Source organism: Neoarthrinium moseri (genome assembly GCF_022829205.1).
Source record: "Neoarthrinium moseri strain CBS 164.80 chromosome Unknown scaffold49_Wmoseri_CBS_16480, whole genome shotgun sequence".
NCBI classification, from domain to species: Eukaryota; Fungi; Ascomycota; class Sordariomycetes; order Amphisphaeriales; family Apiosporaceae; genus Neoarthrinium; species Neoarthrinium moseri.
Window position 1 is genome coordinate 32074 of NW_026055163.1, and position 17895 is coordinate 49968.

Genomic DNA, 17895 nt, shown 5'->3' on the forward strand with positions numbered 1-17895 from the left:
CTGGACCTTTCCAGCTTATATTTATATCTCCCCCGCAGCTTGTGCGATATCGCCAAGTTTTTCATGTTCTCGCCTGCCCCCTTGCCAGCCCCTTGCCACCCCTCGCCCGTATCAACCCAGGCGGTCGGCGTCCTTGTCGATATCAAAGACGGTGCGCAGCTCGTCGCGGTGCTCGCGGGCGCGGTCGTCCTTGAGCATGCGGTTGTCGACGCGGGCGTCCTCGCCCTCGACGCGCAGGGCGGGCTTGGGCACGACGGCCTCGAGCACGAAGTGGTTGTCGCAGTGCGGGCAGTACTCGTCGGCCTCCTCGAACTGCTCGACCTCCTTGCGGAAGCACTTGCGGCACTTCTTGCACGCGAACGTCATCTCCAGCGTCGGCCGCAGCGCGTGCGTCTCGTTCTCGTGGTGGCACTCGGCGCAGTCGAACCACTTGCGGCAGCACGGCGACCGGATGCTGACCTGCGCGTTCAGGACGTGCTTGCTGCGGGCGGACGACGACGGGTCAGTTCGGGTTCGGTTGCCCACCCCAGCGATGCTTGGAGAGCAGGGATGATGAACAGGACCCCAGGGAGGGAAAGACGCCTCACTTACCACATTGTGTCTGAGTACTGCGCCGCGGCGGGAAGAGGTAGCTCGTGAGAGTTCAAGGCCGTCGATCCAGACGAGTTGCGATCTGGGCGGTGGGATGGTCGTTCGCCGAATTTCGATGTCGGCGCCCCCCTAAATTTGGCACTGGGCGATTACGAGAACGCGGGGCGAAGCGTGCTAAAACTATTGGGGATCCCTGTCAATGTTCCCCTGGGCCCGGCTACCGGTAGGGTGGGTCGCCGGCCCGTGGAAGTTTGATGCTGTGTTAACTGGCAACGGTGATCGGGTTTTCAGGCATCTCGTTGTCTAAGGAAGGCAGGGGAATTTGGATGCCTCTAATTGATTTTGCCCTTGAGGTAAATGTATTAAAGCTCTACTTATTTGACCCATGTGCTACTACTGTGTGAAACACCGGTTTTGGACCGGGTCTTTAAATTCCAGCCATTTCCCATCGTTTTACAATGCGTCTATAATTTCAAAATGGTCTTGAGTCGAGCGACGAGAAAAGGGTATCCCACGAACTTGTATCAAGACCTATGTCGGGCTGTTCCGCAAACTGCCACAAGTCGTCAAAGGAAGGACCGATCCCCAGACCCGGATCCGCTGCGCCTTGTCCAGATACTGCAATGGACGAAAAAAAATCATGTTGTGATTCAGCCGATGCGTGCGGCCTGTTGAAGTCACTCACATCGTGGCCCAACGATGTCTCCGCTTTGTCAAGCTCAATCCCGTGTTTCTGCAAGACCTCGTGCAGCGCGTTCAGAGAACGTTCGACCAGAGGGGAGACGTGCCTTGCAGCCTCTAGCATACCCAAAGCCTCCTTGACTTCAGCCCGTCTCTGCCCGTGGTCCGCTTCGGTCTTATTGAAGCACAGATCCATCACCATGATCACGAGCGCCAGGTGCGTGTAATGTACGGCCATGGCCATGCGCGCCGTGGCAGTGGTCGGCGAGGGTGCGTCAGGGCCGCCCCCGGCGTCGTGGTAGCACTGCACGACGGCGCGCGCCGACGCCAGACATGCCCGCCGCGAATACCCGTACCGCGGGTCGGACGAGAGTCGGAGCAGGAATCTGTGGTGCAGTCGGCAGCGCCGGCTGTGGGCCGCTGCGGCGATGCAGTACCGCATGATCGGGATCTTGGGGAACACGGTCTCGAGGACCCGGCTCCTCGCGCGGCTTTCGTTGTCGAGTCGGAGGTAGAACGGGAGGTCGCAGAGGAAGTCCTCGAGCTTCTGGTCCAGAACCAAGATGTGGTCATAAGGTATACGCATGAGTGCGGACGTCTCCAGGGGTATCGTGTCGGCCATCTGGCGGCAGATATGGGCTAGTCGAACTCTCGCCAAGTAAAAGGTCATGCTGGTCGGCCGGGTCACTCCAATTGCTTCTGGAGACTGACCCAAAGAAATCTCGTTATCGTTGCAATCCAGAGGAAGCCGAACGCTCACTTGATTCAGCTGTATGAAGTACATCCCTTCTTGTGGACCTGAAATCGTCGCATGTAACCTGGTGCGTCTGTGTAAGCAGGCCGTCAACGATACTATGCTGAGTATATACTGTCTCACCAATCTGTCGCAGTCAAGTGCCAGAACACTCGTCTCTTGACCTCGCGATCTATCTTGTCTCGAGGGCTTAGCCGGCTTTCATCAATCGATCCAGCCTCAGTATCTAGCCGATGGAGACGGAGTTCCCGAGCCCCTGAAATAGCGGCTGTCGACATATAGCGCCCCTTGGCTGAGAACCCATCCAGATGGTAAGTGACGAACGAGAGTAGGATGTACGTTTGTACATGCTCCAGGGTCCACGAGAGGGTCCTTTGCTGTGATTGATGCAACACCTCCAAGGCACAGGTGCTCCAATACCTCGACAGGCCCACAGCATCGCGCTCTGTGATTGATGTCTCGGAGCTCGGCGAAGGAGGGTAAAAGAAAGAACTGAGCGCCAGGATAGACAAGAACAGAGCAGCCTCTGCTGGTGCGACGGGCTCCTGCTGGCTGATGTTCAGGTAGAAGGTCTGCATGCGGGACTGGACCGTCGGGTTGTGCAGTATGCGGCAGACATGATCCACATTGGTCTCGTAGTTGTCGAATAACAAGGAAGCACTTCTGAAAGGAGGGAAAGCGACAGGCCTATCGCTAAAAGCAATAACTTCGGAGGCAGGATCGGGGGTTTCCGCCCGGCCTTGTGTCTCGAGGATATCGTGGATGCCGCTAATCATGAAAGCCGGGTCCTTCGACAACGTGAGGAACTTGAGTACTTTCAGATTTCTGACAACTTTATTTGTGCGTCAGCGTGTAACTCACTGCAGATATGTCCCCAGTCCCGATGTTTTCAAGGGCCTGTAAGTCCTGATCTGGGCCCTGATCTAGTCCGGAGGCAGTGGCCTCAGCAATAACGGGCTCAGGCGCCGAACGACTCGTCTTGGGTGTGGTGTTCGAGGTGTTTCCCGAAAGAATGAGAGCCTCAAGACGATCAATACGCTTCGAAAGGATATCTATGTTGTTTGATGGTGCCGAACTTTGCTGGGCACGTTTCTGTAATGGCGCGCGGAAGCTGCAAGTGAGGTCCCGAGTTGCGCAGTTCGAGCATGGCTGGACTCGATTACACTTGAGCTTTTTCGAGCGGCAAGATTCACATGATACCGGGTCGGGGCGAGTTCTTCGCTTCTGCATAATTGATCACTTACTGGTGATGGTGCCTAATGAAGAGGATGACACTATATGCTCCGTGGAGAGTTACTATGACGTTCCGCGGAGGTCCGAGCAGAAAAATCAGCACTAGTACTCACAAGTAACGTAAGGATAGCTATTAACTAGAGGATACGCATATAAGTCGACTTGACTCCGATCACGAGTTAGAATTAGTAAGCCGACCTTTTGAACGGCTACTCAGTCCATGGATGGTGATCAGTTGGCAGCGGACGTCCGCGCACCGACCCGCTCTGGTGGCTTAAATCAACAGTATAATAATACGTGGATCTCCTACGATTCTCATCAATGAGCGGAATGCAACATCGTAGACAATTTACCGTTTCAATTTAATTATTCACTGAAAATGCCTAAACAAGCAATCATCGAACCTTCGATTGAGGCAATTAATATCATCGATACCCCTATTACCACCCCTGGAAATCGGGAGGTCGTCATTAGAGTAGTCGTCGCCGGCACAAACCCAAAAGATTGGAAATACCCCTTATGGTAAGTCATCCAAGTCCCACAGGATGACAATGCTAACACGACTTTCAGGAAGAACTGGGCCCACAACAGCGGCGACGATATGGCCGGATTCGTTCACTCCGTGGGCGCAGACGTCTATGAATTCAACCCGGGCGACCGCGTTGCTGCGTATCATGAGTCTGGAAAGCAACATGGCACTTTCGCAGAATATGCCGTCGCCCCCGACTGGACGATCTTCCACATTCCGGAGAAGCTGTCTTTTGAGGAGGCTGCTACCGTCCCGACTGCCGCGCTTACTGCTGCCGTTGCCCTCTATGCCGACATGAGGCTCCCGCCGCCATATGAAGGCGGCGATGGGAATACCGTGCAGAGAAACAAGGTCCCTTTACTGATATACGGCATCTCATCAGCAGTCGGGGCATTTGCTGCCAAACTTGCAAGGCTCTCCGGCCTCGGTCCCATCATTGGCATCGCTGGCCGAGCGACTGAATTTGCCAATAGCTTGGCTGACCACGTCGTTGATTACCGTCAAGGCGAAGATGGAGTTGTCTTCGCCATAGAGGCGATCCTTGCCAAGGAAGGACTGGCTACCAAGATGCCCTATGTCTTCGATGCCATTAGCGAGAATGGGTCACTAGAAACTACCCTTCGTCTCATTGACCCCGACGGCGGAGTTGTGAGCACAGTTCTGCCACCAAAGCTGTTTGCCCGAGATAGAGACAATTACGCATATCCAGACGGCGTCAAAGGCATCAACAGTGCCGTTCCGACAGTGCACTCCACAGACAAGGACTTTGGATATCTCTGGTCCCGCTACTTGGGACGGCTCCTGGAGGACGGCAGATTGAGAGGCCATCCGTATGAGGTCATGCCCGGTGGTTTGAGCGGTGTCTTGACAGCGCTACAGAAGCTGAAGAATGGAGAAGCCAGTGCGGTCAAGTATGTTTGCAGGATCGACGAGACTCAGGATTTGCTCAGGTCCAATGTGCTCGTTGGCAAGCAGGTTTCAGGAGCTGAAGATCGACCACAGTCGCATACGAGCTCTCACGCATTGAGAGATTTCCCATTTCCTTCGTGAACGCTTCGGGGCTGCTTCATGACGGTGCAGTCGAAAGTTCCCTCTAATCCGATACCTAATCCAATACGTTAGAATTCATCAAGTTTGATGAAACAAGCTGATAAAACAGCCTGTCTCTGGTGACTTGCAGTTGTTGCATATGTTACTGACCGTAAAGCCTTTGGAAGCATAATCAAAGTGATATCATCTCTCTGAACCTCGCGTACACATGTTGAGCTGACACATTGCTGTGCAGCCTTACTCCTATATACCAAAAGAATTCGCTTGATGTTACTTGTGACGTCTAACGCTCAATGACGCGGTTTTATTAAGCCAAGATGTGATCCTCTCTTCACCATCCATAACAGGAGCAATCCGGTGAAGAAAAGAGAGACGGTGGAGAGCCCGATCAACACATGAAGCTGTTGCCGTGCTGCACCGTTGCCAACCAGCCGGTATTGTCCGTTCACTTTCACCTGGCACCACACGATATTGATCCATTGCCCGAAACCATCGCTCGTCAGAACAGTATCCCAGTACTTGGCGTTGGCGCATTTGAACCACGCCTGAGGATCGCCGTTGCCTGGCATATAGACCACGTTACGGTCCCAATACGACAGCACGGCGATTGCAGCAGCCCACCCGGCTGCGCATAATCCGTCGAGCCCAATCACTGCCCATATGTTGTAAGGGAGGCAGGTAAAGACGGCTACCGTGACGTAGGTTTGGACGGCCATAGCAAGGCCACCGATGCCAATCGTTACGCAGATGGCCGTGACTTTGGACATCTCTTGTGGCGTGACGGCGCCGTAAGCCATAATCACAACCAGGTTGGCGAAAAGAACTATGCGACCGAAGACTCCGCCAACCTTGGGTTTCTTGCCTGAGGGCATGTTGCTGATTATAGTTTGAAAGCAATGACGACTCGCAGGAAGTGTATTGCGTTTATGGTGAGAAGACGTTGAATATGAATGTGATGTTTGCTGCGACAGTGTGCACATATATGCAGGTTGGGAACCCGAGGGTTGAAGAGCGATTTTGGTGCACTGATTGCACTGCCGTCTCAGCTTATACGCTTAAGATTTCCCGATTGAGTGACTCGGTCAGAGAAATGGTTCGTAAAGCCCCACTTCGCCTTGAGAAGATCGGCAGAGTGGAGTCGGGGCCCCGTCTCCCATCCCCTGCGCTTGTGTGAAAAAGGGTTCAGCTGAACCTGCTGTACGTATGAATGGGCCCCGCTTGAAATTTCCGTTCCAACCGGCGGCGGACCGAGTGTTGTATCACCAGAGCGTCGAGAGTATTGCGTGAGAATACACGTGTGCTCACATATACAGCCATACTCTTGAGTGCCTTTGTAATACCCTCTGCCAACTGGTTTTCGTTTCGTCTTAAAAGTATTAGAGTATAGATATTAAGCTTCGTGGTAAATCTTTTTCTTCAAGCACAAGTATAGGATCAAGCTTCGACTACGCTATGATTGGAACCTAGCTGAACCTTATTTGACCCACTATTTAACACCCTTCGGAACGCGCCTGGGATATCAGTCATCATATAGTACCAGACAACGTGTCTCAATGGAGCGGCGCCGTGGGACCTTCTTCGGGGCGTTGTGGTCCTCGAAGGCGCCATGTGCCATGCCGACCACCGTCCCATTGCTACCGCTCGACGCCGAATCGTAGTCGACGAACAGCAGGGCCTCGTCCGGCGCTAAGTTGCTCACGTAGTAGAAGTCGAAATGTGACTGCGGCTTCAAGGCCGTGAAGTGCGTCTTGTAGTTGTTGAGAGTGTATATGGGCACGGTATCTCGGCCGTATCGAACAGTGCGGGAATCGACAAGGGCAAGCGGCCACTGTCGCACAACATCGCCTACCGGCCGCCATACATTGACGATACCCCAGCGCTTCCCCGTCCAGACGGATGCTTCTTCGTCTCCAAGGACTCGACGGAGATTCACCTCCGCCGTTTCTGCATCGTTGTCCATGTGGAAATTAGGCAGGGGCTTTCCCGAGAACTTGTACGGGTCAAGGAGGTTTGTGTCCTACAGTGAAAGGTGAGTCTCTCTCTTGTTGAAAATGGGGATTAATGGCCTTTCCCACTCACAATTTCGATCCGTCGATGCCGAAAGTTATAGGCGACTACCTTCGTTGCCCCAGTTTTCTCTTTGACTAGCTGTGCGCACTCGTCAAAATAGGCGCCTCGAACGAACGTCTCCATGGCTTCCTTGTCGGGCAGCAACAGTTTGTCTTCCGACAACACAGTCGGTGAGTACACGAACTCTATGCCTTCAACTCCTAAGGTTGTCCGGGGCTCGAAGTGACGAAGATCTGTGATGGAGACCTCTCTCTCCAGACTGGGCCCAAAGTTGGTCTGATGCTCCTCTCCTTTTTTGAAGTTAAGAAATGCCGCTTTTCCGTCTTTGGTTGGGCCAAGGAAGCGAACAGTGCCCTGCGTCTTAGGAGGGTTATTCCAGGGGTAATGTTCGAAAGGCCTTCCTTTGCTCCAAACTTCAGGTGTCAATTCTCCATTACTATTGACTGTCTGTTGTAGGGGAACAGTAGCTAAGAATCGGGTGCTGGCCAGGCTTGTACGGGAGCGACTAGCAGAAGCCCCGAAAGGGCGAACCAATTTGGAAAGCATGTCACGACTAGGTACTAGAATGATGGGCGGATTAATAATTCAAGGCGTGTGGGTTGATCGATGCCAGCTCTTAGTCTCAGTAGCGGTAGGTCAGTTTTATACACATATTTAATGGAGATATTTCCCCTCTTTTCCATGGAAATGGTTCTCGCCCCTGATTGAGTGATCAGCCGAACGACCGTGTGGAGAGCAGATACTTCGTAATGTAGTATTGATACAGGATGGCAGCCGCTTACATGTCGTAAGAACAATCTTTTGCCAATCAGTTCCAAGCCGAGTCGAGGGGTAGACGTGGCCACAAGAAGAACCGGCACCTGTAGGCCCCTTGCATGTAGCTATCGCTCGAGGCCTCGAGACCAAACTTTCGTCTGTGACATTTTTACTTGCATGATTCCATATGTCAATCACGGAATCCTTCCAATACCCTGTTAGCTAAATCGACTGGTCAAAAGGTGCCTTACTTCCCCACGCGGGAATCTGCTTGATTGCCATTTGTTCAGCACGCTTGACTGCGTCGAAATCTGGGCAGAGGTACACTGGAAAGTCATAGATGCATGGTTAATTTTACGCCGGTTCCGGAAGTACGAGGTCACCCGCATGCTTGCTTGCACGTTGATTAATAATGCTACGTATAAGTAATGAGCAATGCTTGTGCGGACTAAAGCCCTGAGAATTGCAAGCAATAGATATTTACTTTTGAATATTCACTGTTGCATGCTTGGAATATGTAGAGGGGTTAAAAGTTAATTTGTACCTTCTATAACGAATTTCCATCAAACAAAGCTCGCAGGCTGACCTCAAGTCTCTACTACCTCGATGCCTAGTGCTCCTCTCGATATCCACATGTAGTGAGCAAGCTTCATCTCACCTGGCCTCCTTTTCGTTTAGTGTGTCCCCTCCCAGAATGTGACACTTGAATGCACGAAGATCCTTTGATCTCTATCCCTCTATTACCAAGCATGGCCCTGCAGATGATCACTTCCTCAGTTGAAGCCTGAAGGTCCTTTTGGTTATCACAGCAACTATTCTATCATGTAGTTCTTTGCCAAGTGCATATGAGTAGCCACCCGACAAGGAATGTGGTGCGATCACTATTAAAAGTGGCCAAAGTGACCTGCAGCGAGTCATGTATCCCCTAACAGGAAGCTCAAGCAAATCATCATTCAACAGGCATCCCCTATGCCTCATGATTCGTAAAGACACGAAAGGGATAACCTTTGGTAACGCGAACACTAAAGTTTGATCATTTAATTCATCTCGTAGAGACGTACAATTAACATATTGCTTCAAATTCAGCCAGGTCTCTTCTCAGTGCAATGGAATCTCCAGGGTTGGACAAGCACTTGCAAGCCAAGCCTTCCACTACTGGGCGTTTCGCGCCCTAAACTCCAAACAAGGCTTGGCGCATTCATAGGCTATCTAAAATGTGTATACCTGTCGGAATTACGCTCTGATTCGGTCTTGGGTTTTGCTTATCCGCGTAGCATATCCGACGCGCCAATACCGATATCCATAGCCGGGGTCTTCCTCGTAACAGTACCTTGATTTACTGCAGTGGCGCCTTGTTGCCAAGACGCTTCATCCCGCTGCAGGTTCCTTATTTCAGAGCCAAATACCGCGAAGATATGGCCTCGATCAGCCGTTACACGAGATTTGCAGGCTGCAAGTCAGGACCAGGTTGTGCCCCACAACCACCACCCCCACGACATGCATGCAACCTACTTCGCTAAAGCGGCCAGTCATCAGAGAAGCTCATTAGAGGTAACTACGAATAGTGCCCTTCCTTAGCACCCCACTCAGGGCGGCGCTACTGCCGGTCCTATCCGTGCGTTGTGAGGCTCTGCCAAAGCTGTTTAAACCCACGAATCATCATGGCAGATTTCACATTTACCAGGGGACACGGTGTTGGTCTTGCATCAGTGCCGGACTTCCGGTGGGTGAACGTGGCCATGGCGATACCCTACGATGATGTACAATATGTTCATCGAAGAGACTTGCCAATGGAACAATCCTTGTTTCCCCACGGAGGTCGATATGGCAGCGATGCCAATGCTGGGCATAAGCACTAATTGCAAACAATGAACTTGCATCAGACCATATGTAGTTTTCTACATATCATGGCACTGCCCAGACACGAGACAAGGCATAACTTACGTATAGCCGCTCCTACAATGTAACGCTATGCAAGATTTGCTGGGTTCTATGAGCTCTCACTGGTTTAAATCTAGCATCAATCATACCTGGGGCGGATTCATTGTGAGGACGTCCGCCAAGGTAGGCGGCCCGGGCTCTCCCGTATTTCGCTTGTGCGCGGACACACATACTAGGATGATGAAAAGTATCTCCAACTTGTCGACGACGAAGAAGCACTCTCTGACTGTGTTGCCAGCCCTCAGACGGGATTAATGTGATCACGGGCCCACTGACGAAGTAACGTGACAGCGGAGAGAAGAGGCGCGATAAGCGGAAAATGATTGCTTCTGCGTGTCCTGATGGTTAAGTCATTGATTGCTATTCACCAAGGTTCCTATGGCCTAAACGTTATTAGTCGCCGTGATATGTGAGGGAAAACCTTAAGCACCTTGGATCTATATTTCCGGGTAATGGTTCGAATGAGTCTTACTAGAATCATATGATCCGATGACTTTATCTGAAGTTGGCTCTCTATCAGTTCTATTCTATCATCCCCAAAGCTTATGCTTGTAATGTCTCAGCGACCTCCTATACTGACAGAAGATCCTCTTGCAATGATGGATCGAGGTTCTCACCTACCTGCGGCAGCTCCAGAGGGCTCAACTACCAAGCACGAGAATTCAGTGACGGCGGAACAGCCTTTGTATTCGATATACTCGCAACGTCAAAAGAACTTCATAGTATTCATGTCGGGGCTGGGAGGCTTCTTCTCGCCGCTGTCCGCCAATACATACCTTCCAAGTATTCCCGTTCTCGCCAGCTCACTCAACGTGTCGACTTCCTTGATCAATCTCACTGTAACCGCATTCCTAATTTTCCAGGGGCTGGCTCCATCTTTTTACGGAGATCTCGCGGACATGGCCGGCCGACGTCCCGCATACCTCGTCTCATTTGTCATCTACATTGCTGCAAACATAGGTCTTGCACTTCAGTCCTCGTATCCAGCACTTTTCATCTTACGCTGTCTGCAGGTATGGCATTGTTTAGACATAACTTCCTTCATTGAAACCGCTAACGCGACGCCAGAGCTCTGGGTCAGGCGGTACGTATGCCCTAAATAGTGGGGTGATCGCAGATATATCAACGACAGCCGAGCGCGGAAAATACATGGGCGCTGCGCAAAGTGGCATCATGGTATAACTTACTCCTCGATATATACCAAATTCCCCGCTGACACAGATGTAGCTCGGACCGGCAATTGGTAAGCTTTGAAATCTTGGCTCAAGGTAGCCCATCTAACGTTGGTGATTCTCAGGACCCATTCTTGGTGGCCTACTCGCTGAGTATCTTGGGTGGAGATCCATCTTCTGGTAAGCGTCCACTAAACCCTAGTCATTTTGAGCAAAACTAAGAGCTTCGCAGGTTTCTCACTATAGTAGGTAACTAGTTATATACCTTGTCATTTCTAGTGAGATAACCTTGGGCAGTGTGGTGGAGTATATCTCCTGGTATTCGCTGTCGCCGTTCCAGAGACTGGGCGCAAAGTTGTCGGGAACGGGTCTGTTCCCCCAGCCACTTGGTGGAGTCGCTCCGTGCTGAACGAGTTGGCCCGGCGGAAGGCTTTACGAGAAACTCCAAACCTCGTTGGAACGAGCGACAAACTACCGGCTCGTCAAAAGTTGCGATTCCCAAATCCACTAAAAGCTCTTTTAATCATTGGAGAGAAAGACTGCGCCGTGATTCTTTTGTATAATGCCATCATCTATGCGTCATGGTACACTGTGACCGCGAATCTGTCCAATCTCCTCGAAGGGATCTATCATCTCAACACCCTCCAAATCGGACTGTGCTACGTGTAAGTTACCAAATGGCATGATTGAAACGAATTACAAAGCTAACAGTGGAAGACCGTTCGGTGTGGGTGCAGCACTCTCCATCATAGTCAACGGGCGGGTTCAGGACTGGAATTATGCTCGTGTTGCACGCGCCAACGGTTTCACAATTGACAAGAAGCGTGGTGATGATCTGGCCAAGTTCCCTATCGAAAAGGCCCGAATCGATATCGTATGGCCATTTGTATACGTAGGCTCCCTGGCGGCGATAGGCTTCGGCTGGGCAGCGCAGAGGGAGGTACACCTCTCTGCGCTCCTGATTCTAACGTTTTTGATGGCGCTTTTTCTCACGGCGTGCTACAATAGCATGAATCTTTTGCTGGTGGACCTGTACCCTAATTCACCATCCACGGCGTCTGCCGCAAACAACTTGACTCGATGCCTCATGGCAGCCGGAGGGTCAGCAGTTATTGAACCTATGATTCATGCTATCGGGTTGGGGTGGGCGTATACTCTCATAGGCCTGTTGAGCATTGCACTGAGCCCAATGCTTTATATTGTCACTAGATATGGACCGAGATGGAGAGAGGAGCGCAGGGTGAGGCTCGCAAGAAGGAAAACCGAGAAAGAGCAAAATGTTGAAGTAAAATGCTGATGTTAGTGGTATGGAAAATAAGGGAGCCAATGCTGCCTGGCTGAAGAGTTAACACCTAGACATGATTACACTAGACAAAGAACGAATATCAGATTTACTCAAGTCTGACCTCAATACAGCAGTCGGTGCAATATGGAGCAGTAGATTGCCAAGCCACTGCGGCGATCCTCATGCTATTCTATGTAAAACATCCTTCCCGTCAAGCCAGCGCTCTACATTCTCGGCCGTTTCAGCATACCACGTGTTCATTAAACCTTCATCGACGTAGCCCATATGAGGAGTCGTAAGAAGGTGGGAGCGTCCGTCGCGGCCCCAGTACCCATCTTGTCTCCAAGGGCTCTCCGACGGTAGTGGTTCAGTGTCAAAAACGTCCAGGGCCGCCCCTCTGATTCCTCCGCGTTCCAGCACATCGAGCAGGGCTGCATGATCGATCAGGGGGCCCCTTGAGGCGTTCACTAGAAGCCCTGACTGCTTCATGAGAGCCAGTTCCCTCTCTCCGACGAGTCCCCGCGATCGCTCACTCAACACATAATGCAGAGAAACGACATCCGCAGTTCGGAACAGTTCGTCTTTGCTGACGACTTGGAACGTCTTGCTGGTGGCGTCCCCGCCCGGAACCCCTGCCTGCGGATCCAACCCCACCTCAGCAGCCATCCGGTCCGCCTTCTCCTGCGTCAGGTTGGCGCTCCAGCACACGACTTGCATGCCCCATGCGAGGTGCCCGATTCGTGCCACCGCGGCCCCAAGACGTCCAAGTCCGACGATGCCGAGGGTAAGGCCTGTTAGCCCCGTCGCGAGACCGCTCTGCCACCCGCCACGCTTCATCGTGGCATCGTCAATAGCCACGTTGCGGGCCAGAGCTAGAATCAGTGCCCACGTGTGCTGAGTCGTGGGATGTGCGCCGCCCTTCTTGATGTTTGGACGCGGCGGGATGGAGGTGTTAGCCAGCTGGTCAGTCCGCCCCAGGCCTGGGGCGGCGGCGACAGGAAGCCCAAGCTCACGGGCTGTGGCGAGGTCGAAGGTCTCGAACTGGGTGCCTGTAGCTAGCAGTAGTCTGAGATTGGGCAGCCTGCGCAGTACTGAACTGGGAAATGGCGTGCGCTCACGCACTGTAGAAATGGCATCGAAAGGCTGTAGCCGTTCGACGAGGCGATTGAGCTCCACCTCATTGTTTGGGACGATAGTGTCCTTGAATGTGGTGATGGAGATACGTTCAGGTGGTAAGTTGGCGAAATGAGGCTTTGACACGCCGAGATAGTCGTCGATTATTGCAAGTGATGGCTGCCGTTTTGGACCTGGCTGGCCGGCCATTTTGGCAAACGACCTTGTCATGGGATGCAATATCCGCAAGACCATACTGAGATAGAACTCGTGCAAGATTCGACGTTAATAGAGTTCGGAATATGAATGCTTCTGACGATGACAATTTGAATTGTTCTGCGTACTTTCCAATAGAATGAGTTGTAGCTTATATTACAGGTATGCTTAACGAAAGTCGTTGAAATAGAAATATGGTGTAATGGTCTAGCGAAAGCCACGAAAGGTTAGGTTAAGCATGGGCCATGGCTAATGCACGGATGGGCCGAGGCTGGGCAGGGATCGCGGTTTAGAAGCGACAACTCACGCTAACAGTCACTGTTTCTTCAGCACGAGTCTGCCCAAAAATGTAGCCACGAGTGAAGTATATATTCGGTCAACCTCCATTATATACAGATTTTCCTAGTACGCAACTTGACTGAAATTCGGCTCGGCCGCGCTCAGGTTGCTTCAGTTACAGTTCAGCTTTGATTAAGGCCACCCGTGACCTACCCGTGACCTACATTGTGATAGCCTGTCCTCCAACATAGGCCAAGCTTTAACATATGCTGCCCTTATTATAGGCCACACCCTAGCCAGGGTAATCCCTAATTGCTAGCCGATAAAGTCAGCGCGAATCTGTAGCTACCTAGCAGCGACGTTGTTGATTGGTTGTGCATACGAAATAACGACATATCTATAAAGAGATGTAGGCCGAGTCGGCCGCGTTCTTAACATGAAAGTGAACTGTAGGGTTGTATTAGCCCGTATTTGATCTGCTCAGCTGAACTTGAGATCTATGGAACGTCAGGTTTTGCAGGATTGCGGCGCTGACATAGAAAGTACGCAGTAAGTTATCGTGCTACATGGCTGTGGGCAAAAACCCACATAAACCCAACCTGGGTAGGTACTATTCTCTTGCTCTAAACTCGAACGGATGGTGTAGAGATACACCTCCCCGGTTGATCTGCACACCACCCGCATGAGACAAACAAAAGTAAGGGAGACGCTGCCCCGCCAACTTTGTTCAGGAACTACCAACTGCATATGGCACATGCACGGGACTAGCAGTTTCTGTTTTGCCTGTAATTGCTCCTTGTCTAATGGACTTATAGTACATCCCCGCCGCGGCTCTGTGCATCTCATTCGTCCTTCTAGCATTCTGTAGGGGTGCCTCCACGAAGACGAAGCAGGTCGTGGAGAGTCGGAGGGCAAGGAAGACCAGAAAGAGCCATCTTGAGTTGTGTGGGCTCATGACTTCCAGCATTTTGGCCTAGTTTGACAGTAGTGGTCATAATGTCAATACTCAGTCCGGTTATCTTCCATGATTAGCATCCACGTGATCACGCCATGTGTACTGCCACCTTGACAATTGCCTTGAAAATGAATCAATGCATTTGGATCACGAAGCAGCCTGATAACCTACGGTAATGCGCTGGTGCATCATAATTCTGTTGTGCCACGGGGGCATGAAATGAGCAATGCCAACTGACTTGGATCTGGACTATGTTTATCTGCGTATCTCTTCATCCTCGCCATGAGAAACAACTATAGCCCGATTACGCGTCCGTGTTCTCGCCCCTCGCAATGGCTTCCTCGTATTCCTGGTGCGACTTGAAACGAGCCGGCCGGCCGGTGTCATTCTGCAAGCCTTGCTCACCCATGAGCACGCTACGGCGCTTCATGGCCCTCTGCCACGCCGGGCGCACGGTCATGCGTTCATGCCATGCCTGGACGTTTGGAAAACCAGCAAACTTGTCCTCCGGCGCGCATCAGATGACGGAATCAACGCGATCGTTCCACGGTGCAAAAGCCAAATCCGCATATGTGATCTTGTCGCCAACCAGCCACTGACGGCCTTCCAACCACTGGTTAAGGACGCCGAGGACGCGCCTTAGCTGGTCATTGTACCGCTCAATAGCCGACGGGATCTTTTCTTGGTGTAAGACATTAAACCTAAGGATATGATAAGCAATTCTACTTACGTAAAAGCCTAAAGGCACAGGGAGTATCTTACCACGCCGCGACGCCGTAATAAGGGCCCTGGCCGCTCATCTGGAACTGAAGCCATTGGTTGAGGTGTTGTTTCTCTGCGAACGTGTCGTAAGTGAGAGTTTTGTCGATGTCGTACTTCTCAATCAGGTACTGGATGATGGCGCCCGACTCCCAGAGAGTGAGGCCCGTATTCGGGTCCTCGATGGCTGGCGTACGGCCGTTGGGGTTGATGTGGGTAAAGGGCTTCTTCTTGACATCGTCAAACCTGATGGATTGTATCTCGTAAGGTACACCAAGCTCCTCGAGAATAACAATTACCTGCACACATCACATCAGTCTACTAGACGGCCCATGCAGGGCAGCTAGGTCTGGCGCACCTTCCAGGGGTTCGGGCCCGGGGCTCGACGTGATCAGCGGCGTAAGATGTTACGGGCGGGCCCAACCTACGGGTAATCCATACGCGGACGGGCTTCATGGTGGGCAATAGTGCGTGTTGACGAGGGTAGCCGGCCGGTGTCTGGAGCCCTAAGAAGATCCTATTACTTGGAGGTTTGTCCTGCAACGAGCTGCTGTAAGAGGGGCTGCCTGTAGGGCGAGCTTGAGGAAGTTTTCAATGCAGACAATTTCGGCCGGGCATGCAAGTTATGGGTGCTCGGCACCCCGTAGGTATGTACCGAGGTATCCAGGCAACCTGTCGTGGTTCGTAGCATGGGAGCCACTTAGAGGCTGCTGTAGGTGGGATGTCACATGTTGCAGTGCATGGGGTGCGCATAGTATTGGTCATATGGGCATCGGGCCGGTAAGGATAACAACGGCAATGGCATAACTGCGACAGGAGTTAGTAGCAACCTATATACCTATGTAGGTACGTGTGTTTAGCGAAAGCCATTGTAATGGGATTATGGTACAACTAGTACAGCGTAAGCTACTAAATGTTAAGCATGGCTAATACCATTGGGGGATTCAATGGTTAGCTATCCAAGTTCTAGTAACTTATTGGCCAAACTGGCAAATCTCAGACTACTCTCAACAGAGATCGCGTTCTCTCATTGGATGATGCCTATGATGGTCATGTTTCATTTACCCTATACCCAGCGAGTGATCGGGCAACCCCAACTAATGTTCGGGATTCAATCTATGGGAATTACTGTCTTAGTGTTCCCCACGCTTATGCTCTCGCTGAACAAACTATTGCATGTCCTCTCGTGCGCGTCATTCCAGTCACGATCAACGTAGCTAAGAAGCACAGGAAAAATAATACCTTGAAGACAAGAATTCTTTCCCTTCATTCACTTCATCATCCTTTCAAACGACGCCACCAACTTATGCAAACCTCGCATCCCACCACCCACCATGCCTTCTTCCTTCCTGAAAGGAAAGCCCACAAATCGACCAAGCAGCAGCCGCGAGGCTACGCCCATGACGACGCCAGGTCCCAGTACCAGAGCTCCAGACACCACCCGAAACAGCCCTGTCCTGTCCGCGGCAGTTACTGAGGGTAACGGAAATGCCACTTCCAACATCGAGGGTGCTTCGAAAGACAGGCCCAACTACATCAACCTCAAGTTCAAGGAAAGCGCCCGGTACCAGCGCGAGACCATGGTGCGCGTGGAAAGAACCGCAGCCATTGGCGGCACGCTAGAGGAGTACGCCCGACAGGTTGGCAAGCACCTGGACGTCCTCCGTTTCATCACCTACGATGGGCAGAGGATCGGAAGCGATGATAGTCCTGCTGATGTAAGTGCGCTTGACATCGTGACAATGACTCGCTGGGTTCTTGCCTGAAGCGTCGTGCCTCTGATGGCGGTGGGCTAACACGGTCCTCGTAGCTAGAACTCGAGGAAGGGGACATCGTCGATGTGCTGATTCCCCAGCATGGGGGCATGGGAGAACCTTCAGGCCTTACGTCGCAGTGGTGATAATTAATGAGACGAGGAGTGCCAGGCTTTGATGATGCAAGCAAGCAAGCTCAAACACTAAATAAAACCAACGTACTTGCCACCCGAAGATTGCAAGTACGGCACCTTCACCTCCGGAGAAAATGTTCTTACAAATGGCCACTTCCCTGGATTTCCGTCTCCTCACAATTGCAACCAGATATGGGAGGATCAACAAGACTCGTATCTACGATCAGGGAGGAAGCAGGTGATATAGCTGACGGGGTTGTATCACAACTCAATAGAACAGGCTTCAAGTTTCTTCATTTGCACCAATTCATGAAGTTGCCGGGGAAATGTGTCAATTCATTCTCGGCTAAATCAACCCGTCAAGGTGAACAATGGCCATGGCCCTTCATACCCTAGTGTCTTGTTCTGAGTGAACACCTGGCCAAGCTGGCTGAGATCATGTCATGTCATAGCTGAAAGCCGCCCTTTAGGAATGTGACACTATACATCATTCCGACTGCGATAAATATTCCGCACAATATGTGGCCCACACATGCCAGAGCACGTGGTGTAGACCCCTCAAGTATCACCCTCATCCTCCCCCATCTCAAAGTCATCATCCGAAATTTCCACTACCTCATTCA

General features: G+C 51.7%; 8 protein-coding genes across 8 annotated transcripts; 3 read left to right on the forward strand and 5 right to left on the reverse strand.

The window, feature by feature from the left end:
* Positions 1 to 111: 111 nt before the first annotated feature.
* JN550_010019 (uncharacterized protein) lies at positions 112 to 3256 on the reverse strand (the record flags this gene model as incomplete). Its single annotated transcript, XM_049308227.1, has 5 exons — positions 112 to 535; positions 592 to 720; positions 1107 to 2090; positions 2150 to 2832; positions 2888 to 3256. The coding sequence occupies 5 exons, from the start codon at positions 3254 to 3256 to the stop codon at positions 112 to 114; spliced, it is 2589 nt and encodes an 862-aa protein (XP_049167947.1).
* A 382-nt stretch (positions 3257 to 3638) lies between these two features.
* Positions 3639 to 4838, forward strand: JN550_010020 (uncharacterized protein; the record flags this gene model as incomplete). The annotated part of the gene is made up of 2 exons (XM_049308228.1): positions 3639 to 3781; positions 3830 to 4838. 2 exons carry the CDS (start codon positions 3639 to 3641, stop codon positions 4836 to 4838), a joined length of 1152 nt encoding a protein of 383 aa, XP_049167948.1.
* Positions 4839 to 5128: 290 nt separating this feature from the next.
* JN550_010021 (uncharacterized protein) lies at positions 5129 to 5710 on the reverse strand (the record flags this gene model as incomplete). The annotated part of the gene is made up of 1 exon (XM_049308229.1): positions 5129 to 5710. The coding sequence occupies one exon, from the start codon at positions 5708 to 5710 to the stop codon at positions 5129 to 5131; it is 582 nt and encodes a 193-aa protein (XP_049167949.1).
* Positions 5711 to 6357: 647 nt separating this feature from the next.
* Positions 6358 to 7454, reverse strand: JN550_010022 (uncharacterized protein; the record flags this gene model as incomplete). Its single annotated transcript, XM_049308230.1, has 2 exons — positions 6358 to 6855; positions 6918 to 7454. The coding sequence occupies 2 exons, from the start codon at positions 7452 to 7454 to the stop codon at positions 6358 to 6360; spliced, it is 1035 nt and encodes a 344-aa protein (XP_049167950.1).
* A 2750-nt stretch (positions 7455 to 10204) lies between these two features.
* JN550_010023 (uncharacterized protein) lies at positions 10205 to 12074 on the forward strand (the record flags this gene model as incomplete). The annotated part of the gene is made up of 7 exons (XM_049308231.1): positions 10205 to 10618; positions 10674 to 10781; positions 10833 to 10848; positions 10903 to 10957; positions 11010 to 11022; positions 11075 to 11442; positions 11495 to 12074. 7 exons carry the CDS (start codon positions 10205 to 10207, stop codon positions 12072 to 12074), a joined length of 1554 nt encoding a protein of 517 aa, XP_049167951.1.
* A 168-nt stretch (positions 12075 to 12242) lies between these two features.
* JN550_010024 (uncharacterized protein) lies at positions 12243 to 13385 on the reverse strand (the record flags this gene model as incomplete). The annotated part of the gene is made up of 1 exon (XM_049308232.1): positions 12243 to 13385. One exon carries the CDS (start codon positions 13383 to 13385, stop codon positions 12243 to 12245), a length of 1143 nt encoding a protein of 380 aa, XP_049167952.1.
* A 1544-nt stretch (positions 13386 to 14929) lies between these two features.
* Positions 14930 to 15840, reverse strand: JN550_010025 (uncharacterized protein; the record flags this gene model as incomplete). Its single annotated transcript, XM_049308233.1, has 4 exons — positions 14930 to 15100; positions 15152 to 15326; positions 15388 to 15630; positions 15743 to 15840. The coding sequence occupies 4 exons, from the start codon at positions 15838 to 15840 to the stop codon at positions 14930 to 14932; spliced, it is 687 nt and encodes a 228-aa protein (XP_049167953.1).
* An 878-nt stretch (positions 15841 to 16718) lies between these two features.
* On the forward strand, positions 16719 to 17284 carry JN550_010026 (uncharacterized protein; the record flags this gene model as incomplete). The annotated part of the gene is made up of 2 exons (XM_049308234.1): positions 16719 to 17102; positions 17195 to 17284. The coding sequence occupies 2 exons, from the start codon at positions 16719 to 16721 to the stop codon at positions 17282 to 17284; spliced, it is 474 nt and encodes a 157-aa protein (XP_049167954.1).
* Between the last annotated feature and the right edge of the window lie 611 nt (positions 17285 to 17895).